Source organism: Carcharodon carcharias, chromosome 1 (genome assembly GCF_017639515.1).
Source record: "Carcharodon carcharias isolate sCarCar2 chromosome 1, sCarCar2.pri, whole genome shotgun sequence".
Classification (NCBI taxonomy): domain Eukaryota; kingdom Metazoa; phylum Chordata; class Chondrichthyes; order Lamniformes; family Lamnidae; genus Carcharodon; species Carcharodon carcharias.
Genome location: NC_054467.1, coordinates 32061676 through 32083772, shown reverse-complemented (window position 1 = coordinate 32083772; position 22097 = coordinate 32061676). Strand labels below are relative to the sequence as shown.

Sequence of the window (22097 nt, the reverse complement as noted above, 5' to 3'; positions counted from 1 at the left end):
ACAATTGACATCTAAGTTTTCACTTAACAAATTCACAAAACAAATTTCAAACTTGGCCATAAACCTTACTATTATGACTTTTACCTCCTCCCTCCACCCCCCCTCCCACCAATCTTCAAACAGCCAACACCATACACTCTACTGAGACCCTAAACACCCAGTTACATGTTCCCCTCCACCTCTATCAATTCACAATCCACATCCAGATATATATAATTAATCAAGGGATGTAGGTGTTGTTGGCAAGACCAGCATTTGTTTCCCATCCCTAATTGCCCTTCTTAAGCTGGTCCAAGGCTGTTGATGTCTGTAGACTGCTATCCTCCCCAATAGAATACTGTGAATATTGCTGAGAGTTAGTTGCAGTCAAAGTAAATGTTAGTGTTATTTGAAGTGGTGTAAATTGATTCTTGTGGCTAGCTGCAATCAAATTTCAAAGACTGATGAAGACAAAGAGTGCTTGTGCAATTTACCCTAAGGTATAATCATGTGATATTTTGGAGGGCAAAAATATGCTAATACCTCTCATCTGTAACTTCTGTATGACCTTTAACTGTTCAGTTGTTGTGCTTCCTTGTGTTTGGGTCCAGATATTGACATTTTATGGGCAACTCACCAGTTACCAGCAAAACCCTATTCAGTAGGACAAAAGCAATCTGATATTGTAGAATAATTCATTCACTGCTGTAAGATTCAATGCAGTCCCAGGTCCAGTGTGATGCCAGTTGGTGCATTGGCTGTCAAGGACAATGTCGGCTGTAACTTCCCAGATTCCAGACTCCTAATTAAGAGCAACTGTCACCACTTCAGTGAGTTTTGGGTAGAATGAGAAAAGATTTCTCAGAATTTTCTGTTTCTTTCTGAGATCTGATATATATATATATATATATATATATATATAATTATGATCTGAGTTTTTTGTGGATACTTTAAGATACTTTTAAATCCTTTTTTTTTAACTCCTACTTCACAAAAATTGGGCTCAATAGGGCGAAGAATTTTACTGCTGGCGAATAAATCACTTTGGGTACCTCAAGCCTAGAACAAACTGGTCAGCTTTAGTGCAAATACAATTGGGTGGGGGGGTAGTTTTCCAGCTTTGGGTGCATGCAGGGAGTTAAATCTTTTAGAAGTATGGAGTTGAGAGTTCACATTTTGATGTCTTCTCATTGGACCTGATTCCAGATCAGAATGCTGGAATAGTTCCATCTCTGGTGGCTATAATGAAAGATCTATTGTTTAATTTAGTAGTCCCAAGTGTGCCGAGTTCAAAGCTCCCAGAATCAGGATGGTCCATGGCTAACTTGGTAATTTGATATCAGGTCAGGAGCCTGACATCGTCCCACCCTCTTCTGGGTTTGAAGGCATGTGGGGAATCCACACGCAGATGGGAAGTCTTTGATCAGTGAAACTGAAGAATTGCAGCCTTGGGCAGGTGAGAGGCTGCTGTTCACAGCACTCCTTCTCTGAGAGTCCTTTCAGTGCTAAATAAGTAATTGTCAGCTTCTTGGTAGTCACCTTCACCTGTCTTGCACTTACTCACCCTCAGCTGCAATTTGCAAACCTTCAGTGTGGTATGGGAATTGCTTATACAACTCTACCTTACACCTCTGACAAAAGAGCAAGAGTAGCCGCAACACCAGCCGCACTTACATGAGTGGAAGAGTGCAGGGTGGAGATCCTGCCTCACTCTAATCCAGGGTGGGAAGGCTTGCAGCCAGCCTTCCTGCCTGGAGACCAGTTGAGGCCCTTAAGTGGCCTCTCAACTGTGTTACTCAACCAGCAGCAGACGGGGTCTTACCATCCGGGAATGCTGCCCATTAAACCCTGCCTGGTTTGCCAGTGGCCTGCCCAGGGATGGCGGAGGGTTCCCTTGCTTGTGGGTAGTCTGTGTCCAATCAAGGAACCCAGCATCAAGAGCGGGGAGCATTAAGAACCACCCCCTGCTCTTGATTCTGATTTTCTACTCCCTCTCCCCACCCCTCCTCACCAGTGACCCTCTCCACACAACCTCCAATTCGCCAACACACACCTCTACCTGGGGATCCATTGACAATCCTCAAGGTAGGCTCCAATGTAATACTGACAGTGGCCCTCACTCCTGGCAGCGCTGTTGGTACTAGAGAGCTGCTGGCCCCTGATTGGCTGGCAGCTTTTGGGACAGGAGGACTGACACTGCCTCCCAGACCAGAGAAAAGTGAAGTGGGGCTTCCATCAGTTCTTCAACCAGTGGGTGAGACCCCGATCACCCACATTAAATCCCAGCCAGTGCAGATCGTGGCACCTGAAAGGCTTGTGCCGTCTCCCCTGTTGTTTTCTCTCCCCAACCCCAAAAAGCCTTGAATCCTCATGTTGCACTGTTTGCAAGTTGGAGAGACCACACTTCTGCTGACTGACTTGGCCACTCTTTGGGATGATGGAATTTCATCTAGAAGGCATTCTATTCCTCCCTTAAAAAGTGGCCAGGCATGATGTGTTGATGACTTTGTTGTTATAATTCTGTGGCTAGCTGCTGGTATGTGTGTGACCTTAAACTGATATGCTCTGTGTGAGCACTCGTGCAGAAGAAGCTGTCTTGTTCCACCAGCTGCTAGGTGCAGCTTTTGGAATCCCAGGCCCATAATGTAACTCTTTTCTCTTGAGTATCTCTTTTATTTCCTTGATGGAATTACTTGTCAATAATTAGGCTCCTAGGAGAATGTGACCATCTGTGTAACCATGATTTTGCCAATGCTACTTAGGATTGCTCACCACCCCTCACACCCTTTTTGGAGAAGGTATGGGCAATGAGATGGAGGGTGCCAATGGTGCATGATTATAACATGTGTCTTCAACAACCATCGATGATGAGAGTTCATTATTAATGGAGAAGTATTTTGAGTTACGACAGTCCTGACACTTTAATCCAACAATAGTATCCCAGTCTACAGGGATTGTGGAATTGCTAGTTTTAATCAAAGCTTTTTCTGTTCCAATTTGGAACATTGCACCTCTATTTGTAACTGTTTACACAGTACAATTTCCATAATGCGTGTGGTAAATTTTGAATAAATAGTAGCTCGGGGCTTCTGTTGAATTTTATCACAAATATTAGGTATAGAATAAAGGCACACTTGCTAATTTTGTTTTTTTTCCCCTTCTTGAAGATGATGAAGGACCATTTGTGAGCAGCGATTCTGACACTTCATTGATTCTGGCTGTTGAAGTTGGACTTTCTGACATAGAGCTCTCCACAGACCAGGACTGTGAGGAAGTGAAATCCTGAGAAGGATTAATTCTGTTTCTGAATGTGGATCAGGCAAGCCCACAGAGTGACTGAAACAATGTCCAGTGCACTCAGAACTGGGATGATTGTGAGAGCAATAGCGACAATCATTTACTCTTCCTTAGACACACATTCTTTAGCATTGGATGTCTGTTTTCTTCACGAGGATTCTGCAAGCTTATCTCTTGCCCTCATTCCTATATTTTGAAAAAGCTCTTAACACAACTCAGTGACTGAAATGAAGAAAATAACAATTTTGTGCTGTTTACTTTTTGTTTTATACTTTCAATGATGGTCAACTATTTGTGTTTTTAAGTTTGTTTTTGCGACTGACTCCAGCTTTTCCAGAGTTTGATCCTAAAATATTTTTATTAAAAGGATTGATCCTGGAATCACTGCCTCAACACTAAAACATTCAGTCGGTGCTTTTAAGTTATAAACTGAATTTTAAAGTTGGCTCCAAGTCCTGCACTCCTGTGAATCACTAGCTTTTTTTTGTGGTCAGCTTTAAGTAAAGTTTATTTTGCTCAATAAATATTCAGAGCAGTGGCTTGCAGGTGCTGAAAAGACTTCTAGAAATTCATCTGCCATCTCTCAACATATCTTTGCTAATAGAAGAGCTAGTGATGATATTGTGCAGGTATGTTGTGTATATATAGTGTGCTCTGATGGTAATTTAGACAGAGTGAATGTTCCAGCAACAGCCTGCTTGCACTCATAAGAATTCTTGGTAGACTGGGTTGCGTGAATGTTTGTGTGTACGGTTCACATTTGACATTCCCTCACGTTTTTGGCCTTTTGGCTATTAACACACAGCTGAGAAAGTGGCCAAATAGGTTAAACCACAAGTTTTAATTGCTTTTAAGTGCTTGACAACAAAAATAATTTTAGTCTTTATAGAAAAGCTTTACACCAACCAACCTCAGCCAAAATATAATTTACATTATAATATACTTCAAAAGAATTTTCTGATATTTCATGGAATTTGAATTTCAGTTGTTTATATCATCTTTCTTAGCAATAGCTTATTGTACAGTGAAAACATATGAAAATGTATTAGAATTACAGAATCATTATACTGGGTCTGAATAAATGACTTCTCAAGTCATGAGATTCTACTGTAGCCTTTTTATAGTCAGACCTTTCATTCCCACAAAAGGACCCAATAATGTTAAACATGGTGTTGAAAAAAATTTATAAATTCTCTAGATGGAAAGAAAAATACCACAAAGCAGCAGAGGGTGTATATTTTTGAAATTACTGTACTGTTTTTGTCCTATATATAGATTGTTGACTGTTTAGACATAAGCATTTGAAAATAAGCAATCTTTTACAATTTTAATGATAAAGAACACATTTAAACCCCAAGATGTCCCAAGGACCAGAATGAATATTTATCGTTATGATGTATAAACCTTGTGATCACTCCAGTGCATTTTTTGTCCTAGAGCAGCACATCTTAGGCAATGCAGATGGTGCATTGATATGAAGATTTTAAAACTTATTGAGGTTGCAATTTGGTGGGTTGATGTTGAAAGCAAATATGTTCACATGTATAGGACTAGGATTAGACTGGATAGGAGGTAGAGTACAGCAGACTCTTTAACACCATATTATTTGCTGCTTGAATTTAATGATTGTTAAAAATGCAAACATGCTAATGAATTATGGAAATGCAGTTGACTGAAAGCCATCTGATAATGAAATGTGTCTGATATTGGCTTTTTAAAAGGTTAAAATGTTTTTTTAACGTGAGCAAAGGATTAGGGTTGCTTACATTACTGATGGAAATATCATGCATGAGTGCGATTGATAAATCTTAGTCTAAATAGGGTAACAAATCAGTGTCATTAGCAATGCTAAGTAAGCCATTTTCTTCCTCACTCACTCACTCATCTTGTACATTGGAAAATCATTTGAACCATTTTCTGTTTAAGAAAAAAAATACTTCGGTCACATGCTTTGCTTTGTAAAAGGCCTTGCTGAAGAGCTGCACGCATGATAACTTTTCTCTTGTCAGCAGAAAATCTCTAAACTGTTTCCTGCGTCAGAAAAAGTTTGAATTGCTACTTATTAATTGTTTCTTGTTGCTATAAACCGTTTCAGCTGCTTTCCTCCAGTTGCTAGGTTTTCAGAGAGAAAGCTTTATCAAAGTTTGAGTGGTTATACTTAGTTTTAGTCTACAAAATTCTTCCATCATTTTTCAGCAGTGCCATTTTATGTTGCATCTCGCGAAGCCATGCCATAATCGGACAAACCCTGAGGACTAGAGGCTAACTGAAGTTGTGCAGGGATTAGAGTTTGGACTGCAGTTGTTTCTAATTTTCATAAATTAGCTGGAGTGTGAAATTTGTGGATGATACAAAAGCAGAAAAATGGGTAAAAACTAAAGTTGTAACTAAGAGTTTGAAGAATCATAGAATAGTTTGCAGATGATACAAAATGTTCCCATGTCTTTGTGAGGAAAAAAGCTGTAGACTGCAGGAAGATATCAATGAACTAGTTCAGTGGGCAGAAATGTGGCGAATGAAATTTAATCTAGTGAATTTGTGGGTTAATGCGTTTTGGGAGGATAAACAAGGTAAGGGAGTAAGCAATGAAAGGTAGGATTCTGAGAAGTACAGAGGGACCTTAGAGTGTAAGTCTGTCAATCCCTAAAGGTAGCAGGACAAGCAGATAAGGTGATCAAGAAGGTATATGGGACGATTTTCTTTGTACAGAGGAGGCTAAGAAGAAATTTAATTGAGGTGTATAGATACAATGGATAAGAAGTACCTGTTTCCATTAGCAGAGAAGTTAATTATCAGGAGACAAAGATTTAAATTAATTAACAGAGGATTAGAGAGGAGTTGAGGACTAATTTTTTCACTCAAGAGTGGTTGAGACAGAAATCTTGCACAACATTTAAAAACACACTTGGATATGCACTTGAGGTACAGACCAAGAGCTGGGAGGTGGGATTAGACTGTACAGGTCTTTTTTAGCTGGCATGGGCATGATGGGGCAAATTGACTCCTATGCCGTAAATCCTTCCACGTTTCTATAATTTTTCCTGTCTACAAGCCTATTCCTATCTTAGCAGATGGACTTTGCTTGACCATTAGAAGTTGATGCTGGCCACCACAGTGGTAAAGCTGAGATTTTCTTGGTGTTGAGTTACTTAGGGCATCAGTGTGGCACAAAAACACAGAAAAATTAAAGCTAACAGGAAGCAGCAACACCTGAGAGAAGCACTGTTTGAACAATGTCTTACCCGAGCTGTAAAGTAGGTATTGTGGGAAGGGAGATTCTCTAGCATTAGTCATAGGTTGAATTTGCCTTCGGCTTTAGCTTCCAGGCTACGGTCAGTCAAAACTGGCATCGACAGATTGACCAGAGTATGCTGCTTGTAGCACTATTACTTGCCCAAATGCTGTTACCTCAACTTCAAACAGGTGTCAATTCACATTGACTCTTAACACCAATCCCCAATCAAATGTGCTTCCACTCCTAGCACTGCATTGATCCTCCTACATTATCTGAGGATGACGAAGGACAAATCATTTGAACAGGAATGCACACAAAACCGTTCTTTGTTTTAGAAAGTTCTGCAAGGATTCCTTTTACATCCATCTCAACAGTCAATAAGGGTCTTTCCTACTGTGTGGCTATCTTGGCTAAATTAGTTATGAATAATTTTTCACTGCCTATCCACTTAGACTTAGCACTTATATGTTCCTATATGGCACCCCTACCTGTAGATGCCAGGACAGCACTGATTTTGTCTCACATTCAGACCATGCCTTTTGCTAAGTGATTTAAAGATGGCATTATTTGTTGCTGACACTCTGTTACACTTTGTTCTTCTTTCAAGAAAATGGCAGGCAGTTAAGAAGGAAAAAGAGGGTAATGGTCTTGGAATTAAACTCCGCTTACAAGCCATGACAGGAATACTGATTCACTCGAGGATTTTATTTTCTGGATTTCCTTATAACTGGCAGTTCAAGCCCAGGTGCACTTCAGCATCAGCAAGGACACCATACTGAACCTACCAAATATGGCCACATATTTGCAGGAATTAAGTCTCCCTTTTCAGCATGGACTATAGTGAATACAATCTATTCCAAACAACTAAATTGGTGCCTAGGCCAAACAGATGATGTGTGACCAACTATCCTTGCTTTTTTGACAGCTTTTTTGACTGATTTACCAGTAGTCCTCCAGGTTTAGACATAAAGTTTGGCAACTTATTTATTCAGATTTCAGTTTCTCCAAAGGAGAGATTGAAACAAATAGATTACTTTACTTGCAAAGCAAGGCCTTCTACCAGGAACACTACGTAAAGTTTGGGCTCCTAAGAAGCTTGTGCTCCAAGTGATATTTTTCATTTTTAGTTAGAGCCCAGGTCCTTTAGTATCAATTAATTTTGGTAGGAAGAACAAGGAGAGACAATATAAAGAGTACAATTCTAAGGGAGCGCTGGAGTAGAGCAACCTGGGGTATATGTGCACAAATCATTGAAGGTGACAGAGCAGGCTGAGAAAGCGGTTAATAAAGCATACATGGCCCTGGGCCTTATATGTAAGGACACAGAGTATGAAAGCAAGGAACACTGGCTTGGCCTCAACTAAAGTACTTAGTCCTGTCTGCGTACCACACTTTAGGAAGGATGTGAAGGCATTATAGAGGGTGCAGAAAAGATTCACAAAAATAGTTCCAAGGATAAGGAACTTTAGTTACATGGCTAAATTGGAGAAGCTGAGGCTGTTCTTCTTGGAGGAAAGAAGATCTAGAGGAGATTTGACAGAGATGCTCAAATTCATGAGGGATGTGGACAGAGTAAATAGGGAAAAACTATTCCAGTTGGCGGAAGGATCAAGAACCAAGGGACATCAAATTAAGGTGATTTGCAACAAAAAATACTTTTTTTACACAGTGAGTGATTAGGGCCTGGAATGCACAGCCTGAGTGTGTGGTGGGGGCAGATTTAATCATGGCTTTCAAAAGGGAATTGGATAATTATCTGAAGAGAGAAGATTTGCAGTGCTGAAGGGAAAAGGCAGGGGAGGGGACTAGGTCTGACCCTCCTATGCTGTAACTATTCTGATTCTAACCTATGATCAATGTTGATTTTTTTTTGTCCAAGAATGAGGAAAACTCTTCAGAGAATGTGTTCAATCATTCAACAGGGTGTATACTTCATAACAGTTTTTATTCTCTAATGAAAATCTGTCTTTGCACAATTCTCAATCTTAAACTCAGTTTACATTTACTTTATCCCACAAAGACTTTTGTTTAAATAGGGGTTAAAAAAAAAGAGAAGTTGTTCCTGTTTTTAAATATTTGAGCACTTTTAGGCTTGACTTCTTTAACTCTGTATTGTTCAATCTTGACTAATAACTTATATGAATTAAAACCCCTGAAAATCATGTTCTCTTTCAAAAATTGACACTGATCTGTTTAAATGCAAATTGAAGTCACTGTTGTTGGAAATAACACTAAATATGCTCTGACTGAAATAGTTATGTTTAACCATATATATTGCATGTGACTTCTCAACAACACAAGCTGCTTCCTTTCCAAATTGATCATATCAAATTCAAGCTGTTGAACATAATGTTGAAGCTCTTCATCATTCACTAAATCTTATTCAGTAGCTCGTGTCCCAATCATAACCAAACTTTCTCTTGAATTGTTCAGTCAAATTAAATTCAAGACTTCCATTGGAAAAGTTATTTTAGGTAAGCATGTAAGATTTTCTTTGAACTTGAAATTGTTAGCTAGGTTTTGAATATCGTTTTACCAGAAAAATCCTGTTTCCTATTGAGGGCCAGATAAAACCTAATTAAGTTTAAAATGTTCAACAACAGTACTCCTAAACTTATTATTTTCTGAACTATCCAGGTAATCATTGTCAAATTTTATATATTTTTTTATCATCAAAACCTATTTATCTAGTTGTATGGTGGGTCAGTATTCCAGTGTTCACTGCTATTCAGAAGTTAGATGTAGGTTCACAACTTTAATTCATTGTTGGCAAGTAACCTTGGTAGAAACCTAGGGATGCATGGCTGGACCGTCTGGACTTGGGTCTGTAGGAGACATAAAAGGTGAAGGGTGAGTAAGAATTATGTTAGGGTTTAGAAGGAAAGAAGTTGAGCATGATTGAGATAAACATAATATTACATTTTCTTGTGATTGTACTTCAAACTCTTGATTATTCAAGCATGCTCCAAGTAATCCACTTGATTTTACAAATCAACCTGAGGATTATGGTTCACTTCAAACTAGTTTGCATTTTTAATCATATTTTCCTATTCTATACTGCGCACATTGCAAAATGTTCTAATGGCTTAATTTAGAAGAAAATGAACACAAAATATACATTTGTATCTAGATCAGTTCTGGAATGTATTACTTAAATTGCAGATATCCTTGTGTGTTAATTTTGAATTGCTATTTTATATGTAAACGTTTCTACAACAATTCAATGGAGAAGGCAGTTCTTAGTTCCCAAGATGAGAAGAATATTTCTGTGATCATATATGATATGAATTCAGTGCATTGTAAATGGTTAATAATGCTGTCACTTTGTAGCTGTATATTGCAATGCCATTTACATAGAAAACCCATTTCAATCCACACTTGACAAATCTTTTTAAAATAAATATACATGGTAAATGCATTCTATGTCAGGATAGTATTTTTTCCATAGGTCATTTAAACAATTTTTAATTACATTGTATGTTGCAAATTGTATTTCCCAAAATTATTTTTTTTTACATGTTTTGAATGCAGTTTGGGTTTCCTTAATGGGTGTAAGAATGTGAGATCTCCATTCACCAAAGAAATCACAGTTTTGTCTTCGTAACAGTACAGAAGATAACTTGTAAATAGATTTTCTTATTGGTTTCTTTTAAATAAAATTTAGTTTGTCCTCCTATAACGTTGTTTCAAAAACATTTCAATATCTTCATAGCGCTCCAAAAAGGTACCAAGAAATATTTTTTTAAAATTAAAAGCAGAAGGCACTTTACTGCTATGCTTCTTGTATTGACAGAATACACTTCCCTTTAGTGTTCACTTAGATGCATTATTTGTGCGTGGGGTCACTAAAACAGCATATTGACCAGTATTTCAGTAAGTTTTAATCTTCACATAGAATTTTACAGCCCAGAAGGAGAGAATTTGTCTCTACAAGTCTACGGTTTAAGTCTTGATTATTGCCACTTAAATTATGTCACCAACTTAACAACCAAAGTCAAAAGAACATCTTTGAAGTGAAGCAGTAGTTGTAATTTCCTTTAAACCTGATTGCCGTAACAGGAGAACTATATACAATTTAACCACTTCTTTGTTTCCCTATTCAAAACAAGGTTTCAAATATGTCAGTAAAACCATGACCAATAGCTATAAAATGTCACTGGCCTGCTGGGAGTGCCATTTGGCTAATGTTACATAACTTGAAAAATTGCATTTGCCTTGTAATACATAGATTACTTCCAACAGCAATCAATTTTTTAAAAGAAAGTTAAATAATCTTATTTTGTTTCTGACTTCAATGCATTAAGCTTGAATCATGCCACATTATATGGGTAAATCAGATCAATCCACTTTTCCCATTACATTGATTTGTTACTAAACTTGGTCTAATGGATAACGCCATCTTCAGCCATGCTTATTTAATTTCATCCAACAAACAAATAATTCAGTCGTATTTCTGACTCATGGGATGGACAAATTTATAATTTGATCTGTATATTGCCATGTATTAGCTGCTTAGATGCAGAGTGCCTTCTGCTGTCTGAAAGCATATGATTGAAGTACCTTTATACAGATAGCGGTGACAAGTCGACTGCTGCAGTTGTTCCTTGAATACTACTGATTAATGATGTAGAGCCATTCTTAAGGTTAGCATTTCACCCTCTTGCTGCTAAAAACACTCTTAATAGTGCAAGCCTGTTTTATCAGCAGGACAGTAAATACCAGAAACTGTGGATACAACCAGACTGACTGGCTGAGTCTGATCCAGTGCTCTTTGCCCATAGTAGTAATTCAACAGTTTTGTTCAGACTTGGCCATCTTCCAGTACAATGCTTCTCCAGTGATGTTTACAGGTGTGCATTTTGTTTAAGAAAAATACATTTTTCTTTCCCTCCACCAACCCAGTTGCGCATTGCCTGGGAAACACTGTCTTGTACTACTTGTATAGAAGCAAGGAGGAAATGGGACTGTTTCAGCCAGTAAAACTGGCTGTAGCACAAGTTTCCAATTTCCAAAGCCCTCACTTTCACCAACATCAGTCTTTACCGTGGTGCAAAGGTGAAATCTAGAAGTTGTCTGGTGCTCCTATCTTCTGGAGACCCACTAAAAGAAAGTTGCATTGTACAAATCTAACCATTTCTAGGAGCAAACGAGTGGATTTCGGCCACCATTCAATGCCAGATTGCAGCTATAAATGAGGTGTTAATGACCCATAAATGAGAGGGGATTGGTCGAGTTTTGTTTTATTTGAGAGTGCCATGTATTGAACATCGCCTGTCCTGTCTTTTCAGTGTGGTTGGTACTATGTATATGGTTCATTTTTTTTATCAATTCAACAGTTATTTGTTCCCATGCACCAATTTTTTCTCAACCTCGTGTTTTCAAAGGATCTTAAAGATGACTCCACGTAATTCAAGTTTAGCAGAATATGGGTTTCTGTTTAGTAGGTCATTGGTTATGTAATGCAGGAGGATTCATTAATTGCCTTAAATTTAATAGATTAGAAGATGTGGGTTTATTTGTTCTTGATGCAGCTCACTGTATTTTTGGGTATGCTGCTTTTGTCCTCCAAAACATCACTCCAGTTAGAAATATCTGTTTTGCTTTCTCAGTGCTATTTCGTCAAGATGCTTTCATTTCAAATAAATACTTAGTTTGGTATGAGTTAAACCAAAGTGGCAAATGGATTGCATGGTGATAACAATAGAATTTATTTTTATTTGGCATTTTGTCATATGCTGAAGCCTGCAAGATAATAGTCTAAAATGTTGTGTAGTTATTTTATTGGTTTTAATACATTTTCCTCCAGAATTTTCTTTATGTATGGTGTTGGAATTATTTTCTATTTGAAGTGAGTCATTGCTGAAGTATAATGTGTTTCTTCCCCCATATTGCACTTTATATCTCTCAAAAAAAAAAGCTGGCATCCAAGGATGTTACTGGGGAAAAAGGGATTTGCCTGATACAATCAATGATAAAGCATATTTCTTTTTCACTTTGCAGTACTTAAAATTGCTTGAACATAGACTTGATGTTTGTATAAAGGGGGAAGGATTAAACTCAAATGTGGAAACACTATTCAGTAGCCTATTACTATTTTGTTACATAGCAGACAATAAAATGTAAATATGTGCAGCTGTGTTGATATGTACTAGGTAAGATGTTGCAACTATACAAAATTTAAAAAAAAATGGAGTCCCAATAAATTTTAATGGAACAGTTTTCTTAACAAGTGAGTTCCATGTGTTTTGTTTTAACCATATTAGTGGCACCTTTCATAAGGTTGCCTCAACATGCTACCTAAATCTTCAAATTATTGGTTATTTATTCATTGGAGGATGTTGATCATCAAGAGGAGAAATGATGGTGCTGGGAAACTGAACATTTATTCTCATATTTGGTTTCCACGTGCAAATAAGAATTGCAGGGTGAAAGGGATGCTTTCCTTTTTAAAGGATAGATGATTTTCCCAACCCTCTTTTGTCTGAGATGAACCTATATTTCTGTTTGTTTGATTATTTCCTATTGTCTTCTAGAACAAAAAAAATACTAAATCAGTGTTTATTCATCTTCTGGTTTCTGCAAAACAATTAAAATATCTACTGTGGGCTTTTTGCCTTGTAAAACATTTTCAGATTGTTTGGAATCTGAAAAGTTTTGGCATAGTATTCTTCTGCCTGTTTTTTGATGTACAGCCACTTCAATTTGTGCAACTGGTCCCTCCAACATCTGGCTTTAGTATTTCCATTCAGTTCTTCATAGCACTGTGCTCTACAAACAGTTGCCTTCGCTGTCTTCCATTTTTCATAATTAATTGATGTTTGTTGTATATACTCAACATGCAGGCTCCATGTGCCTGAATTTCTATTTGTTAAACAGATCCTAGCTACTAGAATGTGAAAACTAGATGGTTCTTGGTGCATAGAGATATTGGGCTGAATAATACAGGGGAGTGGCAGATGGCATGCCCATCTGGGAAACCACATCAGCATGAAGCAGCATGGAGTCACTGACTCCACCCCCGAGCAGCCCCGCACCCACAAAGCGCTGCAGGGTTCATTAATGAGGGCCGAGTGGGTCCTCTGCCTTTGGTTGGTCCAGCATCCTTCCCTCTGGAGCTGCCAGGAGTGCATCAGTGGCAATGAGAGGAGACCAAGACCTAGGATCCCTGGAGCAGGTAAGTCTGGGGTCCTGGTCAGGGAAGGTTTGGGAACGTTAGGGACAGTGGAGGGGAAAGGGTGGGTTTAGGAAAGGGACCGGGTAGGAAGGAAGAGGGGGGGGTCCAGTCTAAGGGGTGCCACCCCATTAATGGCAAAGGGCAGCCCCCAAAGAATGACCCCCCTGCTTCCCGATCCTTAACCATTTGAGGTTAAAAATCGGGCTTCTTGTTCCTGCCCTGCTGCCCACACCAAACATATTATGGTGTGGGCAGCGTATTATTAGGGTCAATAGGCTTGATAGCATGCCTAATTGACCCTTAAAAGGTTTTTTTAATATGGTGGGTGAGCTGCCAATTTCGGCAACCTCCTGCCGCAACTCTCCCACTCCAGTACAATGGGGTGAGCTCAGGGGTGGGCAGGAAGGTGGTGGGATGGACGCCCACCCTATTTTAAGTGCCCCCCCCCCAAAACAGGAAACACACCTGCCGGGGTGGGGGAGGTGGGGGGGGCACAAAATTCAGCCCATTCTCTGAACAGCTGCTCTTCTCCATTCTGTTTGATAGGGAATGGAAAGTAATCTACTTAAGCGTTATCTTGGCTCAGCGTCAGCATTTTTGCCTCTTGAGATAGAAGGTCATGGTTTAAAACCACACTCCAGAACTTAAGCACATAATATAGGCTGACACATCAGCATTGAAAAATGTTCTGCATTGTCAGTGATGCTACTTTTACAATAAGAAGTTAAACTGAAATGTCTTATTTAGGTGACGTAAAAGATCCAAATGGTACTCTTTTGAAGAAGAGTAGCGAGTTCTATGATTGTCCTCGTCAACATACACCCTCAGCCAACCCCATCAAGACATTCATCTCATTACTGTCTGTAGGATCGTATTTGCTTACATAGCAACAATGGTTCAAAAATACATTTTTAAAAATTGGCAAATGGAGTATAATGTGGTAAAGTATGAGTTGTCCATTTTGGTGGGAAGAATAGAAAAGCAGAATATTATTTAAATGGAGAGAAGGCTGAGGGATAGGACGATCTTGGTGTTGTCATACATGAATCATAAGTTAGCATGCAGGTACAGCAAGTAATTAGGAAGGCAAATGGAATGTTGGTCTTTTGCAAGGGATATAGAATATAAAAGTAGGGAAGTCATATTACAACTGTGCAAGACATTGGTGAGACCACACTTGGAGTACTGCGTACGGTTTTGGCCATCTTATTTAAGGAGGGATATACTCACATTGGAGGCAATTCAGAGATGGTTCACTAGGTTGATTCCTGGGATGAAGAGGTTGTCTTATGAGGAAAGGTTGGTCCTACACCCTGGAGTTTAGAAGAATGAGAAATGATCTTATTGAAACTTAGCATTCTGAGGAGGCTTGACAGGGTAAATGCTAAGGGGATATTTCCTGTCATGGGGGAATTTAAAACTGGATCACAGTTTCAAAGTAAGGAATTTCCATCTAAGTTGATGAGATGAGGAACTTCTCTTAGAAGATCGTTAATACTTGGAATTCTGTACCCCAAAGAGAATGGAGGCTGAGTCATTGAATATATTCAAGGCTGAGTTGGATAGATTCTTGATCTATAAGGGAGTCAAAGGTTGTTGGGGGGCAGGCAGGAGAGTGGAATTAAGGCTACAATCATTTCAGACATGGTCTTATTGAATGGCGGTATAGGCTCGAAGGACTAGATGGGCTACTCCTATTTCTTATGTTAATTCATTAACTATGAAGTATTTTGAGATGTTGCAGAATTGCGAAATGTGCTATATAAGTGAAAGTTCTTTCTATTGCTTATTTTTGCATTATGACGTAGCCATGTCTTATCATTAGTTTACCTGGCTGCAGGTGAAGGTAGCAAGGTATGGCCCCCTTCTCCAGCAGTGGTCATAAATTGGCTTAACCCTCACATTCAGATTCTGGTATTGGCTATTATTGATTTGAGTGAAGCGATCCTTGGTTAGCACTCGTGCAGCTTTCACGATTGTCAGTCACTTCTGTTCCAGAACAGATGCTAATACAGGTTGACTTTGATACCACACCAGCTAATCACAGAACTGGTTATCAACTGTCCGTAAAGGAAAAACAAAGCATTGATTGAGAAGACCTACTCCAACATTTCCCAAGAACTAATTTCTTTTGACACCCAATGTCATTTGGAAGTGTCAGTCAAATTAAAAGACATTCCCCAGTTTGAGCCTATCCATGACACTCAAAGCAATACCAATGTAGGCACCAATCAATATTGGGGCAACTTCTGCATCACTGATTTATTGCCTGTAAGGAAGTCAATTCCTCTGCATCCTCTAAAGGAGGAGGGAGGAAATTTGCAGGAAGGCTGCTGTTCCAAGAGCTCCTGTAGGCCTGAGCAGGAGCCTGACTCAGCACACAACTTATTTGCGTAGCATGCCTTTCAATTGTTTTATAAAATAATTAGTGATGGAGGGTGGAAGATTTGCTCTATATTGGTGCTTCGATAAGCTCCCTAAAATCTTTTTCAACATCCAGTTGTTTAAATGCATCCAGGTTTTACCCTCCACCACTCTGCCAGGAAGCCCTTTTAAGTGTAGACCACTCTCTACGTGAAGAACTTAATGATATCAGCCCCAAAATTACATTTTTATTAGTTTGAACTTGTGCCTCCATTTCCTACACCCAGTTACCTCTTTTCTCGTTTCTCCAATCTTCATAACTCAGACCCGAGTCCAGGAATCAGACACATGACTCTTGCTGCTCCAATGCTTGAATTCCTCCCAGACCAGAACTGGGTATGGTATTTAAAGTGTAGTCTGGTCACAACAGCACACTGTTTAATCACAGCTTTCTTTGAATTATATTCAATTATTTTAATTGTCTAGTTTTAGCATTTAGTGACTTTGTTGATTGCTTGGTTAGATATCTAGAAGTGTCAAGTCCACTAAGACTCTTGGCCAATTTCCACTTCACCCTTGAATTATTTCAGTGCCATTCATGGAGCATGCATGTAAACAATGAAAACTTGCAGCACCTTTCAACCTGTAGCTTATTTTTCCATCATAAGTGCAGTATTTTTCACTTGACTGTATTAAATTTCATGTCATTAATCTGCCCACTTCTTTTGCCCCATTCATTCTGCAATTGCTGAGCTGCTTCCTTCAATTTCCAGTGTCGTCTCCTAGTTAGTTAGCAGCAGCAAACTTGACCACTTGATATCATGTTGCTACATCTAAGTCATTCATGTAAATGAGAAACAGCTGCGGTCACTATATCAAATCTATGGGTGCTTTACGCAATGTTTACTCCAAGCCTGACATTACTTCTCTAATGACTGCTCATTGTTTCCTATCCTTAAATAAGTTTATTAATCCTGAATATGCAGAGCCTTGAGTTTGATTAATTATCTTTCATAAAGTACTTTGTCAACAGCTTTCTGGAAGCCCGGGTACTCTCTCAATTGGTGTTGTGGTATCCTTCCTAAGTACCTGGTATCCAGTTTTCCTTCACCAAACGTAGCACCCGTTTTGCACCAAAGAAGGTCAGCCTCAGGCACGCTGAGATAATGGCAGGGTTGAGGCAAAACTTTGTGTGGTCCTGTACCACATTATACACCAGCTCCAAGATCACAGCCAGCAAGAACATGAGAACTCTGCTCCCTATTGTCTCTCACAAGATTTATTTTTGGAAAGAGGCAAGTACACTTTGCACACTCTGCAAATTTGTACCCAAAAAAGCACAATGGGGGTACTATGTATGTGGTAGGGCCACAATTTACCCTGGGAGTCCTCAACATCGACTCTGGCCCCCATGAAGTGTCTCATGGTATCAAGTCAAACATGGGCAAGGAAACCTGCTGATTACCACGGACCAACCCCTCCTTCCTCTTCCCACCACCCCCACCCCCACCAACTCAGTTGATGAATCAGTACTCCTCCATCGTTGAACACCACTTGGAGGAAGCAGTGAGGGTGGTAAGGGCACACAGTGTACTCTGGGTGGGGGACTTCAATGTCCATCACCAAGAGTGGCTTGGTAGCACCACCACAGACCAAACAGGCCAAGTCCTAAAGGACATAGCTGCTAGACTGCGGCAGGCAGCAAGGAAACCAACAAGAGGGAAAAACACACGACCTCATCCTCACCAACCTGCCTGCCGAATTTGCATCTATTCATGACAGTAGTGGTAGGAGAGAGCACCGTACAGACCTTGTGGAAATGAAGTGTCGTCTTCACACTGGAGGATACCGTCCATTGTGTTGTGTAGCACTACTGCTGTGCTAAATGGGATAGATTTTAAATTGATCCAGCAACTCAAGACTGGGCATCATAAGGCACTCTGGGCTGTCAGCAGCAGCAGAATTGCACTGAACCACAATCTGTAGCCTCATAGCCTGACATATCTCCCACTCTACGACTACCACCAAGCCAGGCTAGCAACCCTGGTTCAGTGAAGTGTGCAGGAGGGCATGCCAGGAGCAGCACCAGGCATACCGAAAAATGAGGTGTCAACCTGGTGAAGCTACAACACAGAACTACTTGCATTCCAAACAGTATAAGCAGCAAATGATAGATAAAGCTAAGCGAATCCAGAACCAACGGATCAGATCTAAGCTCTGTAGTCCTGCCACATCCAGTGGTGGACAATTAAACAATTCACTGGAGGAGGAGGCTCCACAAATATCCCCATCCTCATGATGGAGGAGTCCAGCACATCAGTGCAAAGGTTAAGGCTGAAACATTCGCAACAATCTTCAGCCAGAAGTGCCAAGTGGATGATCCATCTCAGCCTCCTCCGGAGGTCCCCAGCATCACAGATGTCAGTCTTCAGCCAATTCGATTCACTCCATGTGATATCAAGAAATGGCTGAAGGCACTGGATAGTGTAAAGGCTATGAGCCCTGACAATATTCCAGCAATAGTACTGAAGACATGTGCTCCAGAACTTGCCGCACCCCTATTCTGTTCAACTACAGCTACAACACTGACATCTATCCAGCAATGGGGAAAATTGCCCAGGTATGTCCTCTACACAAAAGGGACGAATTCAACCTGGCCAATTAACTCTCCATCAGTCTACTCTCGATCATCAGTAAAGTGATGGAAGGGGTCATCAACAGTGCTATCAAGCAGCCTTTGCTTAGCAATAACCTGCTCACTGATGCTCAGTTTGGATTCTGCCAGGGTCATTCAGCTCCTGACCTCATTACAGCCTTGGTTCAAGCATGGACCAAAGAGCTGGACTCCAGAGGTGAGGTAAGAGTGACTGCCCTTGATATCAAGGCAGCATTTGACCAAGTGTGGCATCAATGAGCTCTAGCAAAACAAGTCAATGGGAATCCACTGTAGGAGTTCCTCAGGGTAGCGTCTTAGACCATCTTCAGCTGCTTCATCAATATCCTTCCTTCCATCATAAGGTTAGAAGTGGGGATGTTTGCTGATGATTGTACAATGTTCAGCATCATTCGTGACTCCTCAGATACTGAAGCAGTCCATGTCCAAATGCAGCAAGACTGGAAAACATCCAGGCTTGGGCTGACAAATGGCAAGCAAAACTGGCACCGCACAAGTACCAAACAATGACTGCCTCCAACAAGAGAGAATCTAACCATCTCCCCTTGATGTGCAATGACATTACCATCACTGAATCCCCTACTATCAGCATCCTGAGGGTTACCATTGACTAGAATCTGGAATAGCCATATAAATACTGTGGCTGCAAGAGCATGTCAGAGGCTAGGAATCCTGCAGGGAGTAACTCACCTCTTGACTCCCCAAAGCCTGTCCAACATCTACAAGGCACCAGTCAGGAATGTGATGGAATACTCTCCACTTGCTTGTATGAGTGTAGTTCCAACAACGCTCAAGAAGCTTGACACCATCCAGGACAAAGCAGCCCATTTGATTGGCACCCCATCCACAATCATTCATTTCCTCCACAGCTGACAAACAGTGGCAGCAATGTGTCAGTGTGTACCATCTACAAGATGCACTGCATAAACTCATCAAGGCTCCTTAGGCTTCACTTTCCAAACCCATGACCGCTACCATCTAGAAGGTCAAGGGAAGCAGATATACGGGAACCCCTCAACCTGAAAGTTCCCCTCCAAGCCACTCACCATCCTGACTTGGAAATATATCGCCGTTCCTTCACTGTCTCTGGGTCAAAATCCTGGCGCTCCCTTCCTAACAGCACTCTGGTGTACCTATACCACATGGATTGCAGCGGTTCAAGAAGGCAGCTCACCATCATCTTATCATGGACAATTAGGGATGAGCAATAAATGCTGGCCTGGCCAGCGACGCCCACATCCCGTAAAATTAATAGAAAAAATAGAGATTGATTCCCATAATTATTTAACAACTCCATTATTTTTGTATTGTGTTATTACTAGAATGGTAGAAGGTGAACTAGATGAGTGATTTTTTTTTTAATCATTTAGCAGTTTCAAAGTTCCAACCTTCCAAAGGCCTAATCACTCCTTGTACCGGGCATTTTGGTTTAGAGCTCTGTGAAGAATGACAAATGAAGATGCAAATAAGTGCCTACTTTGTACAATCATCTTCCTTCAGGAAAGACAATTTCCATGCATCGCAATAATGCCCAGCCAAGGAATTAACTTTGTGGGGAATTCATATACTATTTTTATAATCCCTTTTACTTCATATTGATCAAAATGTGCTGACACTCTTGACACGGCAGTTAGTTTTGATGCCACGGAGTGAGGCGAGAAAGTGTTCAGCCACTGTCACATAACATAATGTGCACATCAATATCTAAACCATCTTTAAAAGATGTTATCTCCTGAGATAGATTCCACGGGTTACGATCCTGGCCTGATTCATTTCAACCGTTTGTAAAAACGGCTCTCACCTAAACAAGGAAAAAGGTGTGGAGTTTTTTTGTATATTCACAGCATACTAGTTATTTAAAGGTTAGATTCCCAAATTAACAATTTGTTTGCTAGTATTCAATCAGCTACATGAAGGTTACATTTTATTTTAAGCAATTTAAATTGCCTGTTTTTGATTCCCTCCAACCTACAAAAGGATACATTCAGTGAGAAATTGAACTCATTAGTGCCTGGTTGTTGGGTGCTACAAGTACCCGTAAAGCTCCAAATGTATTCACAGACCATGTGTGCAGACAGGCTTTGGACAAGTTAAACCGGATGCGGCAGTGGTGACAGTTTGCACTTGTTCGAAAACGTCCACCAGAAGTATGCCGAGCAAGCAGGTCATGGTGTGTGCCATGACCGTTCAGCAGGAAGGACCTCCTGCCAGCACTATTTAAAGTGATCAAATATTTAGAAGTTAGTTGCTGCCTGATTTCCTCTGGGTGTTGTGACAATTCTGCAAAGGTTTCCTGTTTTTTGCTTTAAGTTGCAAAAGTCTACAGGGAGTGGTATGGTAGGTGCTGAAGGATCTTTGCTGATTTCTGCACAAACCAGTTGCTCTCAGACATGGGTGCACTAGGAGGCATTCACTTTGAAATACAACATGGTCTGGAGAATGAAGAGGGCAGAGCAGGACAGGCTGTTGGGAGAGAGAGGAGGAGACGGGTAGGGTAGGGTGTGTGGAGGAGGCTCTCAACAGGAGGCCATATCCACCTAGGATGTGAGCAATTCTTGTACCTGAACCTCAGCAAGCAACAATGTGCGAGGCATCTGCACTTCAATAAGGGCATCCACACTGAAATCTGCCACCTGCTGCAACAATCTTAGAGCGGCCAGTGGCTGTGAATGTGACCGTGGTGATGAGCCTGTATGTGGCTGGCTTCTTCGAACAGACATTTGCAATATCTGGCAGTTTGCCATCCACAGTTGCATGAGGGAGGTCACTGACGTCCTCCAGTCAAAGACTGCCATCTACATTTCAGTCTCTTGCCGAAGACAAGTAAGTAGAACAACTGCGTGACTTTGCTGGGATTACAGGCTTCCCCTTGGTGCAGGATGCAGTTGGCTGGATGCACATGGCTTTGTGGACACTGCATGTCAACTGCGCCCTGTTTTCGAACTGAAGCGGAATCCACTCCTTCAATGTCCAACTGGTGTCTGCCCATAGGAGAGAGTCCTGCATGTCAATGCCCAGTATCTGTTCAGTAGCCATGATGCCTTCATGCTGCAGCAGGCAGATGTCCAGCTGTGTTTATGGCATCACAGCACTAGACAACCAGGGCTAACTGCAAATGACATGGTTGACGACTCCAGTGTGCAGCCCACACACACGAGCAGCATGCATATAATGAAAACCATGCTGCCATACAAAATATTATAGAGCAGACCACTGGCAGACTGGAATACTCTGGAGGAGCCCTACAATACTTGTTAAAGCTTATTTAAAGATTTGTGAATGTCTGCAGCAAGCTGAACAACCTCGCCATCATGAGGAGACAGTGTAAACAGTTAACGGGTTCAGGAGCAGAAGCAAGAAGAGGAAGGGTGGAG

At 40.5% G+C, this 22097-nt stretch overlaps 1 protein-coding gene across 2 annotated transcripts in view; it reads left to right on the top strand.

The window, feature by feature from the left end:
• The window catches only part of rnf150a (ring finger protein 150a), a 130331-nt gene extending 117594 nt beyond the window's left edge, over nt 1-12737 (top strand). For both annotated transcript variants that reach the window (XM_041185134.1, XM_041185126.1), the window contains one exon: nt 3147-12737. In XM_041185134.1, coding sequence (XP_041041068.1) covers nt 3147-3265 — 119 coding nt within the window. In that variant the 3' untranslated portion in view covers nt 3266-12737. The remainder of the gene's footprint in view (nt 1-3146) is intronic.
• The last annotated feature ends 9360 nt before the right edge of the window (nt 12738-22097 follow it).